The sequence below is a fragment of the Mobula birostris genome, chromosome 25 (assembly GCF_030028105.1).
Source record: "Mobula birostris isolate sMobBir1 chromosome 25, sMobBir1.hap1, whole genome shotgun sequence".
In the NCBI taxonomy this organism is placed as follows: domain Eukaryota; kingdom Metazoa; phylum Chordata; class Chondrichthyes; order Myliobatiformes; family Myliobatidae; genus Mobula; species Mobula birostris.
The window spans coordinates 46443036-46465399 of record NC_092394.1 but is presented as its reverse complement, the minus strand read 5'-3'; the positions used below and the strand labels follow the sequence as shown (position 1 = coordinate 46465399).

Genomic DNA, 22364 nt, shown 5'->3' with positions numbered 1-22364 from the left:
AATCTTCTGCATCTGCTCTGAGACTTCATGGAACCTGTCACCTGGGAGGCAACACGCCATCCTCTAGCTAGACTCTGATGTTCATCCTAACTATTGAGTCTCCTATCTCTATTGCTCCGCCTGACTTTTCCCTTCCCTGCTGACTCTCAGAACTGACAAATTTCACATCACGTGCCGGTGGTGATAAACCTGATTCTGATTCCGACCACAGTGCCACTGGCCTGGCTGCTGCTGATGTGCCCTGATAGGTCTTCTCCCCAGCAGTATTCATAAGGGTATACTAGTTGCTGAGGGGAATGGCCACAGGGGACCCTGCACTAACTCTTACCACACCCCTATTTACTTCTGGTGGTCGCCCATCTACTGCACTCTGGGCAGTAGCACCTCAGTAAAAGTCTCATCTATCAAGTTTTCAGCATCCAAATGAACTTCAAGTTCACTATGCTATTTATTTCTAATTATTTGTTGCCAAGTTCTGTTTCTCAACTTTGTCAGAAGCACCATTGTTCTCACTAGCTTCAGTACAATATAACTTTATTGCAAACACTTATTTTGTGTAGGAAGTGCACCACCATAACTTTGGCAAGGTATTTTTGTTCTAAGCTTGTGCAGAAGTGCCCTTTCTTCTGATAGTTAAAGTATTTCACCATTTTGAATTGACAAATGTAGAAAGCTCCTGCTGTAAGTCCACCCCAGGTTACAAGTGCCCAACTTGTGTACAGCCCATACATACTGTATAGGCATTTGGGACCAGCAGTTTGGATTTGCGCACCACTGCACTGCCACCTGTGAACGTGGTTCATGGCTGCATTCATGCTTTGTAGATAGCATCGGTTGTGAATAGTTCAGGAGCAGATGTCCTTGTCTTAGGATGACCTGTATATCGAACAATCTTGACCAAGGACTTTGTGTTCTGCTTTTAAGCCTGCAGCTTTGTTGTTGTTTTAAGCACTATCATATTTGTGAGCTATACTGGACAAAATGTGTTAGGCATGGTCAAATGTGGGACTCTATGATTCTATGCATTCAGTAACTATGATCAAATTTGTTTATTGGTTGAACTATTTTAAAGAATTTTTCCATGCCATGTGTATTCTCATAAAGTGACATATTTGTGTTATTAATACTACCATTAGTATTGCTCAGACAATAGACTAGCTGATTGTCTCATCTTTTTGAATTCTTGTTGCAGATCTGTACTCTATAATTTGAGGGCTGTTGATTAAAATAATCTGCAAGTTTTGCATGCCACTAAACAAATCATCTTCCCTGGCAGGATTTGATAATTTGTTTTTTTTTTTTTTTTTTTTTGAACACTTTTTCCAATTAAATTGCTTTGTCGACGCCTGCATTGCATTTTTGTGAATGTTTTACCATTTCACCATTGCCATCAATTTTCACTGTTCCTATATTATATTTCCATGTCATCTGAAATATTCACACATACAAAATTGTACACCTATGTAGTGAGCTTAAGTCTCAGTAGTCTATTTTACACAGTATGTGCATAGTCTCATTCTTCGTACAAGAATTGCTGGTTCTTGCCCTAAGTAATTACCCACAAGTCTCTTGCCATCCCATTCCCTTTTTGCAGAGTTGGCTTGGGACTCCTGACTCTGTGTTTTCTGGTGGTTACTTAAAGTCAGCTGCAGTTGTACTAAGCAACACTGCCTCAATTGCTGCTGTGATCATCAGTGCTGTCAGAGAATATGCCTTGCCTGAGGTGTTCTATTTCCTTCATGCAAGTCCTTATATCCTTGACACCAAGCTGTAATGTACTTACGGATTCTTTTTTTGAACTGAAGTAGTGCCCGGACTATAAGGTATATCTTAAGATATACGGAGAACTGCTAAAGCACAGGTATCTTTACTGTACTCTGTCCACGTATGAGTAGTCCATTTAACTTTGCTGCAATAAGCAATGTTTAATAAAATCACCTCACTTTTTTTTGCAGTATTCGTCAATATGACTTGGTACTGCATAATGACATCAACATGAATGCAGTCTACACTGGAGAAATGGGACGTCTCAAATCTTATGAAATTCAGAAACCGTGAGTGTTCTTGACAATTACCTTCGTGATTTCTGCTTTTGCTAAAATCACTGAACAAGCAGTAATCCTATCTTCAGTACAAACAATAGATTACTGGTTGATTTAAGAACATAAGACATAGGAGCAGAATTAGGTCATTTAGCCCAACATATCTGCTCCACCTTTTGATCATGGTTGATTTTATTTTCCCTCTCAACCCTTATTTTCCTTCCTTCCCTGTAAACTTTGACACCGTTTCTATGAACGTATGAACTCCACTTTAAATATACCCAATGAATCCTGCTTATGTCCATCAGTTGTTACCTTACTTAATTTGATACATGTCATGGAAATATTGGATTGTAGCTTGCAACAGAAGTGATTACACAATAATTTTATGGTTATAAAGATCATAAACTGTTTTCATCCCATGAACAGAACTCATGTTTATGTGGCTGGGTTTTGTAAGTATTGAAATCTGGTTGATTCACACTTCTGCCTTACTATCACTTCCTATTCTTTGTGCACAACTTATGAGGTCAACTTTACTTTTCAGGTGTTGCTTCATGCCCAAAGCTGCCTTTTCTTTGAGAAAAATCTGCTCATTATTTATTTCATAGAAAAATCTAGACTGCTGAGAACCTGTCAGGAATTTGAGGAGTTCCAGATTTGCTGCTGATTCAAAGCTATGGACTAAGTGTGGTGCATAGTGGCTTCAGGGCAGTGTAGATAGGTGAAGTAAATGGGTTAGGACATGGCAGATGGAATTCAATGTGATTCACTTTGAAAATGTGCATTTTCCATGTAGGAAGATTGAAAAGTATTGGTGTTCAGAGGAACCATGGTACTGCTTGATTCATTGAAACAATGATAATTATTTTAAGAGAATCTGAGTGTCTTGCTCTATTTAGGTAGGGCCCTGCTGAGACCACATTTGAAGGATTGTACACAGATTTGGTTTCACTTCCTGGCAATTAAGGCAGCCGTGAAGGCTCTCTGGATCGATTCTGAAGATGGTTTATCATATAACAAGAGTTTAAAAGGAGTGGTCCTATACTCCTGCTCAGAAAATAAGAGATGATCTCACTGGAATCTAGAAAATTCTTGGGGTTTGATAGAGTGGGTGTGGGAGGGATAGTTCCATTGGCTGGGGTACTGAAACCAGGAGTCTTAAAGTTTCAAAGTAAGGAGTTGGGCATCATTATGGAGGCTGCACTTTCTTGGCCATAGCATCCACCAAGACAGACTACTGGTGACGTTCACTCTTAGGAACCTTCTTGACTTCACATCATTGATGTAAGCGGGAACATGAGTACTGCCCCTCTCTCTGAATTCAATGACCAACTCATTAATTTTGCTGACTGTTTCTCCTTCCTGTACTCATCGTTGTTTGAGATTCTGTCCACCACAGTGATGTCATCTGCAGACTTGTAGATGGAATGTGGAGCGGAATCTGGCCACGCAGTTGTGAATATATAGGGATTGGGGTAGGGGCTCTGAAGATGCAGTCTCTTGAGCATCGCGTTAAAGGTAATTATGGTGGAAATGTTGCTTCCTATAGTTTCTGAAGGGCAAGTTGATGGCTGGACACATGGTTAGTTATTGAATTGGAAGCATGAAAACTGAGTGAAGCTGTCTGTGGAATGTGGATAGCTGATCACCTTGCTTAACTGAATAAAGTTCATGGAATGCATGTCTTAGTCATAAAACCAAAACTACTAATCTTGGGCCCATTGACTTGGTTCATTTAGTTCAAGCCTATTTGATGAACACATGAGCTATACTAGTATTTAATGCAATACTGAGTACAGTACACAGTATGATCTTCTAAATTAATTAAACCAAGCCCTTGTTCAAATGAATAGAACATAGAACAGTACAGGTCCTTCAGCCCACAATGTTGTGCCGACCCTCAAATCCTGCCTCCCATATAAGCCCCCACCTTAAATTCCTCCATACACCTGTCTCGTAGTCTCTTAAACTTCACTAGTGTATCTGCCTCCACCACTGACTCAGGCAGTGCATTCCACGCACCAACCACTCTCTGAGTAAAAAACCTTCCTCTAATATCCCCCTTGAAGTTCCCACCCCTTACCTTAAAGCCATGTCCTCTTGTATTGAGCAGTGGTGCTCTGGGGAAGAGGCGCTGGCTATCCACTCTATCTATTCCTCTTATTATCTTTACACCTCTATCATGTCTCCTCTCATCCTCCTTCTCTCCAAAGAGTAAAGCCCTAGCTCCCTTAATCTCTGATCATAATGCATACTTTCTAAACCAGGCAGCATCCTGGTAAATCTCCTCTGTACCCTTTCCAATGCTTCCACATCCTTCCTATGGTGAGGTGACCAGAACTGGACACAATACTCCAAGTGTGGCCTAACCAGAGTTTTATAGAGCTGCATCATTACATCGCGACTCTTAAACTCTATCCCTCGACTTATGAAAGATAACACCCCATAAGCTTTCTTAACTACTCTATCCATCTGTGAGGCAACTTTCAGGGATCTGTGGACATGTACCCCGAGATCCCTCTGCTCCTCCACACTACCAAGTATTCTGCCATTTACTTTGTACTCTGCCTTGGAGTTTGTCCTTCCAAAGTGTACCACCTCACACTTCTCCGGGTTGAACTTCATCTGCCACTTCTCAGCCCACTTCTGCATCCTATCAATGTCTCTCTGCAATCTTTGACAGTCCTCTACACTATCTACAACACCACCAACCTTTGTGTCGTCTGCCAACCCACCTTTCTACCCCTACGTCCAGGTCGTTAATAAAAATCATGAAAAGTAGAGGTCCCAGAACAGGTCCTTGTGGGACACCACTAGTCACAATCTTCCACTCTGAATGTACTCCCACCCTCTGCCTTCTGCAGGCAAGCCAATTCTGAATCCACCTGGCCAAACTTCCCTGGAGCCCATGCCTTCTAACTCTCTGAATAAGCCTACCGTGTGGAACCTTGTCAAATGCCTTACTAAAATCCATATAGATCACATCCACTGCACTACCCTCATCTATATGCCTGGTCATCTCCTCAAAGAACTCTATCAGGCTTGTTAGACATGATCTGCCCTTCACAAAGCCATGCTGACTGTCTCTGATCAGACCATGATTCTCTAAATGTCTATAGATACCATCTCTAAGAATCTTTTCCAACAGCTTTCCCACCACAGACGTAAGGCTCACTGGTCTATAATTACCCGGACTATCCCTATTACCTTTTTTGAACAAGGGAACAATATTCGCCCCCCTCCAATCCTCCGGTACCATTCCCGTGGACAACGAGGACATAAAGATCCTAGCCAGAGGTTCAGCAATCTCTTCCTTCGCCTCGTGGCGCAGCCTGGGGAATATTCCGTCAGGCCCCGGGACTTATCTGTCCTAATGTATCTTAACAACTCCAACACCTCCTCTCCCTTAATATCAACATGCTCCAGAACATCAACCTCACTCATATTGTCCTCACCATCATCAAGTTCCCTGTCATTGGTGAATACCGAAGAGAAGTATTCATTGAGGACCTCGCTCACTTCCACAGCCTCCAGGCACATCTTCCCACCTTTATCTCTAATCGGTCCTACCTTCACTCCTGTCATCTTTTTTTTCTTCACATAATTGAAGAATGCCTTGGGGTTTTCCTTTACCCTACTCGCCAAGGCCTTCTCATGCCCCCTTCTTGCTCTTCTCAGCCCCTTCTTAAGCTCCTTTCTTGCTTCCCGATATTCCTCAATAGACCCATCTGATCCTTGCTTCCTAAACCTCATGTATGCTACCTTCTTCCACCTGACTGGATTTTCCACCTCACTTGTCACCCATGGTTCCTTCACCCTACCATTCTTTATCTTCCTCACTGGGATAAATTTATCCCTTACATCCTGCAAGAGATCTCTAAACATCGACCACATGTCCATAGTACATTTCCCTGCAAAAACATCATCCCAATTCACACCCGCAAGTTCTAGCCTTATAGCCTCATAATTTGCCTTTCCCCAATTAAAAATTTTCCTGTCCTTTTTGATTCTATCCTTTTCCATGATAATTATAAAGGCCAGGGAGCAGTGGTCACTGTCCCCCAGATGCTCACCCACTGAGAGATCTGTGACCTGACCCGGTTCATTACCTAGTACTAGATCTGGTATGGCATTCCCCCGGTCGGCCTGTCCGCATACTGTGACAGGAATCCATCCTGGACACACTTAACAAATTCTGCCCCATCTAAACCCTTGGAACTAATCAGGTGCCAATCAATATTAGGGAAGTTAAAGTCACCCATGATAACAACCCTGTTATTTTTGCACCTTTCCAAAATCTGCCTCCCAATCTGCTCCTCTGTATCTCTGCTGCTACCAGGGGACCTATAGACTACCCCCAGCAGAGTAACTGCTCCCTTCCTGTTCCTGACTTCCACCCATATTGACTCAAAAGAGGATCCTACTACATTACCCACCGTTTCTGTAGCTGTAATAGTATCCCTGACCAGTAATGCCACCCCTCCTCCCCTTTTTCCACCCTCTCTATCCCTTTTAAAGCACTGAAATCCAGGAATATTGAGAATCCATTCCTGCCCTGGTGCCAGCCAAGTCTCTGTAATGGCCACTACATCATAATTCCATGTATGTATCCAAGCTCTCAGTTCATCACCTTTGTTCCTGATGCTTCTTGCATTGAGGTACACACACTTCAGCCCTTCTACCTTACTGTCTTTACACCGTTTATTCTGCTTCTCTTTCCTCAAAGCCTCTCTGTATGTTAGATCTGGCTTTACTCCATGCACTTCTTTCACTGCTCTATTGCTCTGGGTCCCAGCCCCCTCACAAATTAGTTTAAACCCTCCCGAACCATGCTAGCAAGCCTACCTGCAAGGATATTGCTCCCCCTCGAGTTCAGGTATGAATGTAGAGGCACCCTAAGCCCTAAAAATCATTGACGTCCTTTTAAGTTAGTGTTTACTTTTCTTGCTTTTAGCATAAAATTATTATGGTTTAGAAAGTTAATATGATGCAGAGGTTGAGACTATTTAAGATTCAAATTGAATTTTGTATTGTGTCAAGAAGCCAAAACGGTAGTAAGAATACATTTTTCGATGATGTGTAAAATAGCAGAAGTAACTGCAGCATGCTTTTGTGGGTGTATTTTGTTCAAACCTTTTGAAGATTCTACAAAAATGCACATTCAGTCTGACTTACCTCAACTTTTGATATTGTAAAGTACGCGGTTTTTGTATCAGGATTTCCAATCTTTTGATCTTAGTCACACTGGAAACACATGTAACTCCATCCACACTTTAGTCACTTTCAGCATTTCTTATACAAGTTGTCAATTGCTAAACCTCGTCTCTGTGAAGTGAACTGTAGATTAAGATCCCTTGCTGGGATATTAGAACATAGAACAGAACAGTACAACATCAGGGAAGGCCCTTTGGCCCGCGATATCTGCTCCAAGCACAATGCCAATTAAATTAATCCTGCACATGATCCATATTCCCCTAATTCATGTGCCTTTCCAGAATGCCTTTATCTTATGTCATTTCACCACCACTCGTGTCAGCATGTTACAGCACTCTGTGTAACAGGAAAAACTTCCCTGCATATCCCCTTGAAACTTTCCCACCCTCACCTTTAAAGCTATGCCCTCTAGTTTTTGATATTTTTACCCTGGGAAGAAGATTCTGATTGTCTACCCTATCTATGCCTCTCATAATTATATAAACTTCTATCTGGTCTCCCCCTGCTCTCTGATGTCTTGTAGTGTTGAAGATCTTGATGCTGAAATGGAAGGCATGAAGAACCTATTTTACTCTGTCATTGAATTGCACTGGCAAATTCCTGATAAATGCATCACTCGTTACAAAATATTATGTTACTTAACCTGCAAGTCAAACAATGCAGTGTTTTATGTCATGATCTCAACTGATGCTCTGCTCCTCAATCTAGAATTTCAAATAATGATGTTGACGGATGATAGTAAATTAAATTGAGTTATATTGTCAAATGTACGGAAGTACAGTGAGAACCTGTTTTGTCTGCCATCCCTACAAATCATTTCATTCAGATAGTACAAAGGAAAGCTATAACAGAATCTGCAATGGGTTTCTATGGCAAAATGAAAACTAGATATTTGAATCACTTTTAAAAGGGCTTTCTAAAGGCAGTGGGATACACGTTTAGGGGGACAAAATGAAAGCTGTGGTTCTATAGCCAATGAACTGGAGAGCGGGACAGATCTGGACAGGCAAGATGAATAATCTGGTTTTCCCACAAAAGAGAAAATCTGCAGATACTGGAAATCAAAGTAATACGCACAATATGCTGGAAGAATTCAGCAGGCCAGGCAGCATCTATGGAAAAGTGTAAACAGTCAAGGTTTTGGGCTGAGATCCTTTTTCAGGAATGGATAGAAAAGATGAGAAATCAGAGTAAGAAAGTGGGGGGAGGGGAGGAAGTAGGTAGTAGTTGATAGGTGAAACCAGGAGAGGGGGAAGGGTGAAGTGGATTGGTGAAAGAGATAAAGGGCTGGAGAAGGCAGAAGGCCGAGGAAGAGAGAGGGGCACCAGAGGGAGGTGGCGGTCAGGTAATGCTATGGTGAGAGAAGGGAATGGGGAATGGTGAATTGGGGGAGAGGTGATTAACGGCAGCTCAAGAAATCTATGTTCACACCATCAGGTTGGAGACTACCTAGACGGAACACAAGGTGCTGCTCCTCCAACCTTAGTATGGCCTAATCGCGCTAGTAGAGGAGGCCATGGATTGACATGTCGGAATGGGAAGTGGAATTCAAATGGGTGTGGCCACTGGGAAATCCAGCTTTTTCTGGAGGGGGTGGGCAGAGCATAGGTGCTCGGCAAAGCAGTCTCCCAATCTACGTCGAGTTTCACTGATTATACATGAAGCCGCACTGGGAGCACCAGATACCGTAGATGACCTTAACAGACTCGCAGGTGAAATGTCACCTCACCTGGAAGGACTCTTTGGGGCCCTGAATGGTAATGAGGAAGGTGGTGTAGTGGCAGGTGTAGCACTTGTTCTACTTGCAAGGATAAGTGCCAGGAGGGAGATCAGTGGGTGGGGAGCAACCCCTGGGCAAAGTAGAAAGTTAGGGGAGGGAAAGATGTGCCTGGTGGTGGGGTCCTGCTGGAGATGGCGGAAGTTGCAGAGAACTATGTGATGGACATGGAGCTGGTGGGGTGGTAGGTGAGGACAAGAGGAACCCTATCTCTGGTGGGGTTGCGGCTGGATGGGGTGAAGACAGACATGTTGGAAATGGAAAAGGTATGGGTGATGGTAACGTTGACGATGGAGGAAGGAAAGCCCCTTTGTTTGAAGAAGGAGACCATCTCATTAGTTCTGGAATGAAGAATCTCATCCTGAAAGCAGATGTGGCAGAGATGGAGGAATTGAGCGAAGGAGTGGCATTTTTCCAAATGAAGGGTCAGAAGAGGTAGAGTCCAGGTAGCTGTGAGAATCAGTGGGTTTATAAAAGATATCAGTAGATAAACTGATGGAGAGCAGTGCATTCAGAAGGAGTGAGGTTAGAATTGGAGAGAGGAGTAGTAAAATCGAGATGGTTGATATGGTGGTAAAGTGAAGCTGGTTGATGTGGTAGAATTTTGCCCTGTTTTGTTTCAAGAGGCAAGATTATAAGATCCATATGAAAAAGCATTAAGGCGATTGTAAGAAAAGTTAAGCCAGTTTAAAAATTTATGGCCGTAGTGAATTCTAAGACTATCGATAGCAGGAAGAAGAGAGTGAGTAGCCTTTATTGCTTTTATCAGAAGGTAGCCAGACTGTTACATTTAGAAAGTTCAATCTTCCTGGCTTCCTTTCTTCTCTAATTAATCTGATGAAGTTCTTCTTAGACCAAGTTTTTCATCAATGTTTTCATGTCCACCCTAGACCTTTTGATGCAAAGAACCCATTTTTGGCACCTGTGACACTGAATCGAAAACTGAATAAAGGAGGAGAACGGCACCTCATGCACCTGGAGCTGGACATCAGTGGTTCAAAGATAAGGTAATGTGACAACTTCAAGTATGTGAGTGCCCCTTTGCTTTTGTATGAAACAAGAACTATAATAGGAGGAGTCTCTTTGGCTCCACAAGCCAGATATGGTCTTCCATACAATCATTTTAATCTCATCCTTGTTAACGCTTTTCTACCTCATTCTCTAATGTTGGATTTAGCTGCAGTCTGAAATTTTGACTGTTCAACAACCCAATGAGGAAGAGAATTCTAAAGATTCACAAGCTTGAGCCCATGTCTAAGTTTTACGTGCCGAGTATTGCAAGTGCCTTTATTCTGTGTGTCCTAGTTATAGCCATTTCACCAGTGAAGCATTTTCCCCTTGGATCATTCATCTAAATCTCAGAGTAAAGGCCTATTCAAATTGATCTTTCCTCGTAATACAAAGCCCTCATCCTTGGAATCTATCTAGTGTAACTTGCACCTTCTCCAAGTATGTTATTCCTTAAAACAAACCAAAACTGTGCTCATAAAAGTTGCTGGTGAACGCAGCAGGCCAGGCAGCATCTCTAGGAAGAGGTACAATCGACGTTTCAGGCCGAGACCCTTCGTCAGGACTAACTGAAAGAAGAGCTAGTAAGAGATTAACTTGTAGTTCTAATGTCTCACCAAAGCCTTGCATGTGTGTTGCAAGACTTCATAGTTCTGCTCTTTAACCTTCTTACAATAAGATTCAACATTCACTTTACTTGATCAGTGTTTATGTGAGTACAGCAATTGTGTTGTGGAGGAGGATGTTTAAAGCCCCACAGCATAGAAATAATGATTTTTTCCTGTCAAACATTCCTTTTAAATAGTTTGTCATGCCATTTTACATAATTTGTCTTGTACTAAGAAACTATAGAAACTTATCACACAAACAAGGCCATTGTAACTGTTGTCATTGCTAATCAAAAGAGTTGCCCAATCTATTTCTGTCTTGCCGCATTTAATCCTTCACAGTGAACCACCCAGAGTTATGACTTGCCACTTGTTAAATGTGGTAAGGGTTTCTGTCTGTACCACGCGTTCAAGGAGTTCTTTTCAAACCCGATGACATTCTAGATCTATCTTCATATTTCCTTTAATCTTTTTTTCATTTACTTTAAATCAACATGATACCCATGTATTAACAATCTGTGTTTAGTTCCAGCATGACCTTTAAGACCAGCTAAGTAGGTATGTGGTTATTTACACTTGTGTTTCTTACTTTTTTATGGTTGCTTTCCTTCCTGTTGTAGATATGAGAGTGGTGATCATGTGGCAGTGTTCCCCGTGAATGATTCAACAATTGTCACTGAAATTGGCAAAGTGCTGAACTCAGAATTGGATGTAGTATTTTCTTTAAAGAATCTTGATGGTAAGTGTAAAGTAAGCTTCATAATTAGGTAAGTCGTAAGAAAAGGAAAAGTAGGAGAAAAAAATGACTATATGTTGAGTGACAGTATATAAATGGCTCCTATTCAAATTGAAAAATTGGTTAATTTGTGAGTGAAAGGGACAATTTACCTAAAACGTAGTATAACCAATTTTAACTGTTAATATTGTAATGTTTAATGTAACCAAAATATGGCGCAGTAAAAGCCACTGGCTATGTAAGCACTGAGTTCATTGTGATTTGATCATGAAATTTCAGACCTGATCACAATGTGAGGGATTGGGAAAATAATTCAAAATCAGTGAGTATACACCTGGAATTTTCAAAAGAACTATAGCTAACTGCAGTACTTTTCCAACAGCAGTGACACTTTTTTTAAAAAAAAAAAAAATCTTTTTTACATTTCCAACCTTTTTATTTCTTTCTGCACATTAAAATTAATTTAATTAAGGTATGTTGTGCATAAGACATGTAATCTGCAGCAAATCTATTCAAAAGAAGTGGAATTCAGTTTCCTTTCTAAGAACTTTTAAAACCTTAAGCTTCACCTTGTTTTGCTTGAAATCAGTTTTTCTGAATGTTCTGAATGCACATCTTTATTAATCCTCATTGCAATGAATGTTCTACTGTGACTATGAGTGTGCTGTTAATTATTCATTTGTGGTTGTATGGTTCTAGAGGAGTCCAATAAAAGTCATCCATTCCCATGCCCAACCACGTACCGGACAGCACTGTCGCATTATCTGGATATCACCAATCCTCCACGTACTAACGTCCTGTATGAGCTGGCACAGTATGCATCAGACCCCAAAGAGCAAGATTTCATGCGGGAAATGGCTTCTTCCTCCCCAGAAGGCAAGGTAAAGCGTGTCAGTAATTACAAAGAACCTTGTTAGGCAAATGTTTTTTTAGGTATCTAGTGAACTTTTTCAATCATTAGTTACAGCATTTGCCTTCAATGATCTATTCTCAATACTCTACCTTTTAAACTTTACAGTTTCTCTCTCAAACCTTTCAATTCCTGTCCCTAATTAAGACTCCTTTAAACAGACCAACCTGTTTTAATTTTTATTTACCTATCCTAATGTGTGGTTTGAGTCAGTAGTAACTGCCTTGGAAAAATTGTAAGATGATAACGGTGCTATAAAATAGTCACAATGCAGTGACTATAACAGAATAAACTATTCTGTTTATCTGCGTGAATATGGCTTGCGTTAATAAATGTATGTGCTATGGTTATTTGAGTTGATGCTATCTGTATACAGTAGGCTAATGTATTTTCGTGAATGGTTGGCTTGATTTGAAAAACAATGGCAGCATGGAAGGCTTCCATTGGGCCAGCTCTGAAGTGACTGTGTTGTCTTTCAGTCCCAATACTTGAAGTGGGTGGTAGAAGATAGAAGGAACATTCTGGCCATCCTGGAAGACTTGAAGTCTCTCCGCCCTCCCATTGATCACCTCTGTGAGCTGTTGCCCCGATTACAGGCCCGCTACTACTCTATTGCTTCATCTTCAAAGGTGAGATGAGCTGAGAAGTTCTGTCAAATGATTATTGATTTTATAGAAAAATAGTAATTCATGGAAGCCATTTCCAGAACGAGGGGTCACAGTTTGAGGATAAAGGGGAAGCCTTTTAGGACCGAGATTAGGAAAAACTTCTTCACTCAGAGAGTGGTGAATCTGTGGAATTCTCTGCCACAGGAAGCAGTTGAGGCCAGTACATTGGCTATATTTAAGAGGGAGTTAGATATGGCCCTTGTGGCTATGGGGATCAGGGGGTATGGAGGGAAGGCTGGTACAGGGTTCTGAGTTGGATGATCAGCCATGATCATAATAAGTGGCGGTGCAGGCTCGAAGGGCCGAATGGCCTACTCCTGCACTTATTTTCTATGTTTCTATTTATAACATGACGTTGTACAGTAAATCAATTTTAAAATTTCATTTTAAAAATGCATGGATGAATAATTTTAAATTTATCTGATCAACTGCATTTAAATTGAGCTAGATTCGTGCTTTATGGTGAATAGACAGTGGGATGTGCTGTTTTTCATATGGCTACTTGCAACTGTCAGCTCACTTTCAGGACCATTTAAGAGCACAGAGTTTGTGTATGGTGTTTGCCCCATTACACCGATAAACCATTTTCTTCATTGCATGTTTTCTTGTATAGAATAGTAAAAATAAACAATGGTCTTTTGTAAAAGCCGTTTTGTTTGAATATGGATTCCTTAAGTTGAGTTAATTTAGTCCAATGATTGGCACTGCATGTATCCTAGGACTAATACACTGCTGACCTTGCAGGTCATTGACGTTATTCTGCAGGACTAGAAGCTGAATGATTAATAAAGTTTGCTTGGGAAAACCCATTTGAAACTGGACATCAGAGGGAACACCTGATTGCCTTAATTTCCCGCTGTGGCTTGAAGAGAGGTGATTGGAGTTAAGGCCAGTTACCTGCAGTCTACTCAAAACAACACTTCCTACTTGACGGTTCAAGCATCACAGCAGACACATGATAACATGACTAAATTTTGCCCTGTAATGCACTATTTAGGGAATGATTTACTTTGCAGTACCTTTATGGTATAAAATCACAACCTTGTCTTGATAGTTGAACAGATGTTGCAGCATTACTTTGGTCAGGGAAACTCAAATCCTTGTTATTCAATATACCTTGTGTTCACAGCAGAAAGACTTGTGACCCAAAGGGTCTATACCAACTGTGAGCCACTCCATTATCACACGAACATGTACTTTGATACGTATCCATCAAAGGATAGCTGGTAACTTGCTGTAGCCAGTTAATCTACCAATCCAGGCATCCTGAGTTTCTGGGAAGAAATCTGGGCACCCACACAGTAACTGAAGTTACTTATCCCTTAATCAACCAACGTCACCTTATTTAGTATGTTTGTAAATTAATTTTCTATTTGTTAATGAGTTTGTATTCTTTAATGTCATATTTTAAATGGTTTTAAAATGTTTGCTTTAGGTTCACTCCAGTTCAATTCATATCTGTGCGGTTGTGGTGGAATATGTATCGAAAACAGGGCGTACCAACAGAGGTGTTGCAACAACCTGGCTACGCAACAAAGTGCCAACAGATAACGGCCACAAGCCCACTGTCCCAATGTATGTAAGGAAATCTCAGTTCCGGCTACCTTACAAACCTAGCACGCCCATCCTTATGATCGGACCTGGCACAGGCATTGCTCCCTTCGTTGGTTTTATTCAAGAACGAGCCTGGCTGAAGCAACAAGGTACAGGATGAAAATCATACTTCTAATGTTTGCAGACCACTGTTCCTTTTGCACTGTAAGTGTCGTGCTGATTATGACATTCCTTGTACTCTTTTTAGCTCCTTTTGAGATGATTCCTAATACATGCCCACTCCTGCATACTACTGCCTGCCTTGTTTAGTGCAAGGAATAAGAATGCTAGTGCAGTCTGTGACAATAGAGGCCATTATATTTTATTTGGGTTCTTGGACTGTGCAGAGAACCTTTCCGCCCCACTGTTGCACAGGAGCTCCCACCACACCGAGATAGTTAACCTAATCTCACCGCTGCAGGCCTTGATATGAGATGCAAGGTAATGTGCAGAGGCTGCCTCTGAGGACTGGTATGGCTACGATTCTGAGCTGTGGGATCTGGGATTATATAATGTGACCGTAAGGTCTGGACACAGTGTTATCAGAAATGACCCACAGCCGCTGCTGGTCAGGATGCAGCCCAAGCCCAGCAAATAAAAGCAGGAGACAGCTGTTTATTCTTTCTGCTCGCTCCATCATTCAGTGCAATCACAACTGATTTTTGTTTTATTTCGGCAACACTTTCCTGCATTAACTAACAATCTTAAGATCGGGGGAAAAAATTTAAAACTTGATCCCTTTATTAATACACTCAACATGAGTCTTAACAGCTCATTTGGATAATTCCAAAGATTCACTATCATCTGGGTGAATATTTTATTCTGACCAGGTCCCTATTCTGGATGCCCAATTTGAAATTAACTTCTCTACATCTACCACATGAAGCCCTTTAAGCATACTGTACAGCATGTTAACTTCCAGTGTTTTTATGCAAAGACGTCAAATTACTTTGACTGTCAGCTTGCCACTTGTAAGTAACACAACTTTCAATTTTTTCCTCCAATGTAGATGACTTTGCACTCCACATTAAATTTCATCCTAGTCCAGTCATAGATTGTCTGTGTGCCCTGAAGCCTTTCTGCAACTTCTTCACAGCTTGCACTTCCATCCAGCTTGTATCTTTGGTAAACTTAGTTATACAATGTTACACTTTGTCCCCTCATTCAAATTGTTCATTATATCTTAATGAGACCTCTCCACTGATCCCCACAGTCCACCAAATCTGAAACTGTCCTGTTCCTTAAAGTTTTCCTCTTCACCAATTCTCCATCTGTGCCCTCAGTAATGTGTGCTCTGGCTTTTGTTGAATGATCTGAGGTGGCACCTCATCCAAATACATCAACCTGTTTTGCAGCAACTTCGAATTATAGCAGGTTTGTCATTCATGATTTCCTTTTCGTAAATCAGTGCAGTGTCGCTACTACCCAGGTCTAATTTTTTAGTGGTACTTATTAAAATATTTTGCTACTGTTAAACTGTTAGGCTAACTGGTCTACAGTTTTCTTGTTTTCTTTCTGCTCTCTTGGGTGGTGGGGTTATATTTGCTGCCTTGCAATCAATGTGAACCATTCTGGAACTAGTGAAACTTTGGGAAGATGGGAATACGAACATCCACTTCCTCCAGATCTGCAATCTGCAGAGCCCTAGGATACAATTTCCCAATTCCTGTGGACCACTGTTTCCAGGAGGTTTTCTGTGTTGTCTTTCCTGAAGATAGAGAAATATTTTGTTTCTGCTATTTCTTTATTGGACGGCACAGTAGCATAGTGGTTAGAACAACACTTACAGTACCAGTGGCCTGGGTTCAATTGCTGTTGCTGTCTGTAAGGAGTTTGTGCGTTCTCCCTGTAACTGCGTGGGTTTTCTCCGGGCGTCTGGTTTCCTCCCAAAGTCCGAAGAAGTACCAGTTGGTAGGTTAATTGGTCATTGTGATTAGGCTAGGGTTAAATTGGGGATCGCTGGGCAGCACAGCTCAAAGGACCAGAAGGGCCTATTCCACTCTGTATGTCAATAAATAAATAAATATACATGCTGTTTCTCTTATTCCAGTCTGCCAATGACACACATTAACCACAAGTGCTCCTGTGTCCTTGCCAGCAATTTTTTCTGCTGATCAGTACTGTCAGTAGGCGTACTTGTTCCATCCTTTGTGGTACCTTGCTGTAATGCAGTGTGGTTGCTCTGTGACGTGAATTGGGACAATTTGTTTCTTGTGATATTAAGTTGATTCTTAGAGACTGTGCAGTACAGTATGAAGTCATTGATGCTATTGCAGCTTGGGGCATCAGAGTTTAAAGCTCAATTCTGACAATACCTTAGATGTGGATACTATAGAGAGAGTGCAGAGGAGATTTACAAGGATGTTGCCTGGATTGGAGAGCATGCCTTATGAGAACAGATTGAGTGAACTTGGCCTTTACTCCTTGGAGCAATGGAGAATGAGAGGTGACCTGACAGAGGTGTATAAGATGATGAGAGGCATTGTTCGTGTGGTTTTATTTCCCAGGGCTGAAATGGCTAACATGAAGGACATAGTTTTAAGGTGCTTGGAAGTAGGTACAAGGGGAATGTCAGAGGTAAGTTTTTCACACACAAGAGTGGTGAATGCTTGGAATGCACTGCCAGCAATGGTGGTGGAGGCAGATACAATAGGGTCTTTTAAGAGATTCTTCGATGGGTACTGTCACGTACCCCGTGATGGGAATAATGAAACCAGCAGAAATAAAAACCACTTTGGAGTCCAGTATTGCTATAAACTACTAATATTTATTAGTAACTATGCAATACAGTAATATGAATGTACATAAATCAAACAGGATAGCAATGATTATATATAAAAGTAAGTGTGGAATATATGTGTATGAAAACCAAGCTTCTTTAAGTCTAGGGGTAAAAAGATACAGTCTTATGATGTTGAGTAAAGTTCAGGGCAGTTCATGGCATTTAGTTGAGTAATGATGGAGAGACAGAGAGAATGAGTTGAATCCTCAGGTGAGCTGATGCCGTCAATCTTGTCGTCATCCTCCGAAATCCTTCACAAGTCACCGACTGTGACTTTAACCAGGGGGACCAGTTTTCCTGTGGTGGAGCTATCACCCCGGCAAGGGTGGACACATAGACAACTCCGCACCAGTCAACCCCTTCTCCTACATTGGAATAGCAATTTGGATCCATCCGCCTGATCGATCCTCCAAAACCCACTTTCTCTGTGGGCACAACAATGCTCATTCAGTGTCCAGATCATGTGTCCTGAGGTCTGTATCATCTGACCTTCCATTTAGCCCACCAGGCTGAGCATCACCTGTCACTCAAAGAGCCCCTCCCTCCTTTGTCTGTGAAGAAATGCACAAGCAGGCAACAAGTCCTTGAAGGAACATCAACAACCTGCTGAAAATCATAACATCGAGTGTCCATTAAATAATACTGCCTTCGGTCACCATAGCAACTTACGAGCTGCTGGGTGCTGTCTCCAGCTCCAAACTCAGTAAAAGTCCAAAGTTACTTCCAATGCCTTAAAGTGACAGTCCAACCGTTAATCTTCATCTCTCTCTTTTCAAAAGCAACATATCGGTGGTAAATAACTCTGTCTCTCTCTCCTTTCCAAACAAACTATCAATGATAAATGTCTCTCTTCAATCAGTTAATAGAGGCATTCCTGAATCCCCTCACAGTACATGGAGCTTAAAGAAATAGAGGGCTATGCGGTAGAGAAATTCTAAGCAGTTTCTAGAGTAGGTTACATGGTCGGCACAACATTGTGGGCTGAAGGGCCTGTGATGTGCTGCAGATTTCTATGTTTCTATTATCTGTGTGTCCTCCCTGTGTCTGGATTTTCTCTGGGTGCTCTTGTTTCCTCCCCCAGTCCAAAGACGTACCTGTTAGCAGGTTAATTGGTCATTGTACGTTCTCAATTGATCAGACTAGGGTTAAATTGGAGGTTACTGGGCAGCGTGGCCCTAATGCCCAGAAAGGTCTATTCCCACTGTGTTTCGATAAATAAAGTAACTGGATCTAGTAGCAATCAATGTGTAAATTGAGAGCTTTGCAATAGGACCTAATAACATACTCTTCATTCAAATGCTCATTGTGTGCTGTTCTCTCCATTGAAACTGTTCTCACTTTTTTCCATATTTGTACCATATTTACTCCATTTAAATGTTGCCATGCATCATCTCCTGCATTTCTAGATCAGATATAATAGATTCATGAGTCACCATGGTGACTGGGCTCCTTGAAAAGATTGCAATAATGCAACAAATAAGCACAAACCCAATCTAAAACAAGTTTTAAATATCTCAGCTAAAAATTCAGCTGGCTATCTGCAATTTGTTCTATTCATCACTTGCCATTCTATCAGGCTTCTTGCTGATTTGACATCCCTGTCAGCTGTCACTGAGTCTGCTTTCATTGCTTGCTATTTTGCTTCCTTTTTGTTAGTCCTCAAGCATTTTTGGGTCTCTATATCTGATTATGGAAGGAAGTGGTGATGACAGGTCTGTCCATCTGGTTTTACAGGAAAGGAGGTTGGTGAGACTGTTCTGTACTACGGCTGCCGACACGAGAATGAAGACTATCTGTATCAAAAAGAACTGGAGGGCTTCCAGAAGGATGGTGTTCTCACTCAACTTCATGTAGCATTCTCCAGGGACCAGGCAGAGAAGGTAAATTGAACTGAAAACACGTAATCTATACTCTGTTCCTGTTTCTGGCCTCCCATTTGTTTTGAAAATGCTATCTCCCAGGGTTTGCAGCTGGTGTCATTTTACTCCTAACAGTTGTGGGATTGGTTGCCCATGTAAAGTCAGGTTACATGGGCAAGCAGCCTGATTTCTAGACTTTTGATCCAAGGGCATAATGTTGTAGTAATAAGGGTATTTAAATTCAAAACACAAAATAATCTGCAGATGCTGGGATCAAAGCAACACTCACAACACACTGGAGGAACTCAGCAGGTCGGGCAGCAGCCGTGGAAATGATCAGTCAACGTTTTGGGCCGGAACTCTTCGTCAGGACTGTAGGGGGAAGGGGCAGAGGCCCTATAAAGAAGGCGGGGGGAGGGTGGGAAGGAGAAGGCTGGTAGGTTCCAGGTGAAAAAGGGAAAGACAAAGGGGTGGGGGAGGGGAAGCAGGGAGGTGATAGGCAGGAAAGGTGAAGAAGGAATAAGGGAAAACACAATGGGTAGTAGAAGGAGGCGGAACCATGAGGGAGGTGATAGACAGCTGGGGGAGGGGGCAGAGTGAAATAGGGATAGAGGAAGGGAGGGGGAGGGAATTACTGGAAGTTGGAGAATTCTGTGTTCATACCAAGGGGCTGGAGACTACCTGGACGGTATATGAGATGTTTCTCCTCCGACCTGAGTTTAGCCTCATCATGGCAGTAGAGGAGGCCATGTATGGACATATCTGAATGGGAATAGGAAACAGAGTTGAAGTGGGTGGCTACCGGGAGATCCTGTCTGTTGTGGCGGACGGGGTAGAGGTGCTCGACGAAGCGGTCCCCCAATCTGCGTCGGGTTTCACCGATGTAGAGGAGGCCGCACCGGGAGCGCCGATTGCAATAGATGACCCCAACAGACTCACAAGTGAAGTGTTGCCTCACTTGGAAGGACTGTTTGGGGCCCTGAATGGTGACAAGAGAGGAGGTGTAGGGACAGGTGCAGCACTTAAGCTTACAGGGATAAGTGCCGGGTGAGAGATCCGTAGGGAAGGACGTGTGGATAAGGGAGTCGCGGAGGGACCGATCCCTGCGGAAAGCGGAGAGGGGTGGAGAGGGAAAGATGTGCTTTGTGGTGGGGTTCTGTTGAAGGTGGCGGAAGTTGTGGAGGATAATGTGCTGGATGCGGAGGCTGGTGGGGTGGTAGGTGAGGACAAGGGGAGCTCTGTCCCTGTTGTGGTGGCGGGAGGATGGGGTGAGGGCCGAAGTGCGGGAAATGGAGGAGATGCGGGTGAGGGCATCATTGATGACGGTAGAAGGGAAACCGCGATCCTTAAAGAAAGAGGACATTTTAGATGTCCTGGAACGGAAAGCCTCATCCTGGGAGCAGATGCGGCAGAGACGGAGGAACAAGGAATAGGGAATGGCATTTTTGCATGTGGCGGGGTGAGAAGAGGTATAGTCGAGGTAGTTATGAGTCAGTGGGCTTATAGAAGATGTCTGTCTCCAGAGATGGAGACCGAGAGATTGAGAAAGGGGAGAAGTGTCCGAGATAGACCAAGTGAATTTGAGGGCTGGGTGGAAGTTAGAAGCAAAGTCGATGAAATTGACGAGCTCAGCATCGGCGCAGGAAGCAGCAGCAATGTAGTTGTCAATGTACCGAAGGAAAAGTTGGGGAGCAGTACCAGAATAGGTTTGGAGTATAGACTGTTCCACATAACCAACAAAGAGGCAGGCATAGCTGGGGTCCATGCGAGTTCCCATAGCTGCACCCTTAGTCTGAAGAAAGTGGGAAGAGCTGAAAGAGAAGTTATTAAGTGTGAGAACCAGTTCCGCCAGCCGGAGGAGGGTAGTGGTCTGTTATCCAGAAAGTAGTGGAGGGCTTTGAGGCCTTCTTGATGGGGAATGGAGGTGTATAAGGATTGGATATCCATAGTGAAAATGAAGTGGTCGGGCCTGGGGAACTGGAAGTTATTGAAGAGGTGGAGGGCATGGGATGTATCCCGGATGTAGGTGGGGAGGGACTGAACTATGGGTGACAAAATGGAGTCCGGGTAGGCAGATACAAGTTCAGTGGGACAGGAGCAGGCAGAAACTATGGGTCTACCGGGACAGTCAGGCTTGTGTATCTTGGGGAGGAGGTAAAACCGAGCGGTACGGGGTGTGGGAATAATGAGTTTAGCGGCTGAGGATGGAAGGTCTCTGGAGTTGATAAGGGCAGTGATGGTGCGGGAGACAATGGTTTGATGTTTTTTGGTGGGGTCCTGTTCCAGGGGTAAGTAAGAGGAGGTGTCAGAGAGCTGCAGTTTGGCCTCAGTGAGGTAGAGGTCCGTCCGCCAGACTACTACGGGCACCACCTTTGTCAGCGGATTTGATGGTGAGGTTGGGATTAGTGCGGAGAGAGTGGAGGGCAGTGCGTTCAGAGGAAGTGAGGTTGGAACAGGAGAGAGGAGCGGTGAAGTTGAGACGGTTGATATCTCGGCGATAGTTGGAGATGAAGAGATCGAGTGCAGGTAGAGGGCCCGGGCGGGGTGTCCAGGAGGAGGAGGGGGGTTGAAGACAGGAGAAGGGGTCATCTGTATGGGGAGGGGAATCCTTGCCAAAGAAATAGGTTCGGAGATGTAGGCAACGGAAGAAGAGTTCAGCGTCATGGCGGGCATGGAACTCACTGAGGTGTGGATGGAGGGGGACAAAAGTGAGGTCCTTGCTAAGGATGGAACGTTCTGCCTCAGAGGGGAAGGTTAGAGGGGATGGTGAAGACACGGCAAGGGTTGGGGCTGGGGTTGGAGGAGGGTGAAGAGTGGGAGGTCTCAGGAGGGAGAGGGGGGTTGGGATGTTCAGGGAGAGTGGGGTTAGGGGAGGATGAGGGATCAGAGGAATGGAGGGGCGATGAGGGGTAGAGGGAAGGGTGGGAGTTGCAGGGAGGAAAGAGGGTGGTGGGAGAATAAGATGGGCAGTAGGAGCGCAGGGAGGCTAAATTCAGGTTGGAGCAACACCTCATATACCGTCTAGGTAGTCTCCAGCCCTTTGGTATGAACATAGAATTCTCCAACTTCCAGTAATTCCCTCCCCCTCTGTTCCTCTATCCCTATTTCACCCTACCCCCTCCACCAGCTGCCTACCATCTCCCTCTTGGTTCCACCTCCTTCTA

At 43.1% G+C, this 22364-nt stretch overlaps 1 protein-coding gene across 2 annotated transcripts in view; it reads left to right on the top strand.

Moving 5' to 3' along the window:
• The window catches only part of LOC140187480 (NADPH--cytochrome P450 reductase-like), a 102159-nt gene that overhangs the window by 72310 nt on the left and 7485 nt on the right, over window positions 1-22364 (top strand). For both annotated transcript variants that reach the window (XM_072242810.1, XM_072242811.1), the window contains exons 9-15: window positions 1956-2054; window positions 9927-10043; window positions 11273-11391; window positions 12088-12269; window positions 12778-12927; window positions 14402-14669; window positions 19076-19221. In XM_072242810.1, the coding sequence (XP_072098911.1) occupies window positions 1956-2054; window positions 9927-10043; window positions 11273-11391; window positions 12088-12269; window positions 12778-12927; window positions 14402-14669; window positions 19076-19221 (1081 nt within the window). The remainder of the gene's footprint in view (window positions 1-1955; window positions 2055-9926; window positions 10044-11272; window positions 11392-12087; window positions 12270-12777; window positions 12928-14401; window positions 14670-19075; window positions 19222-22364) is intronic.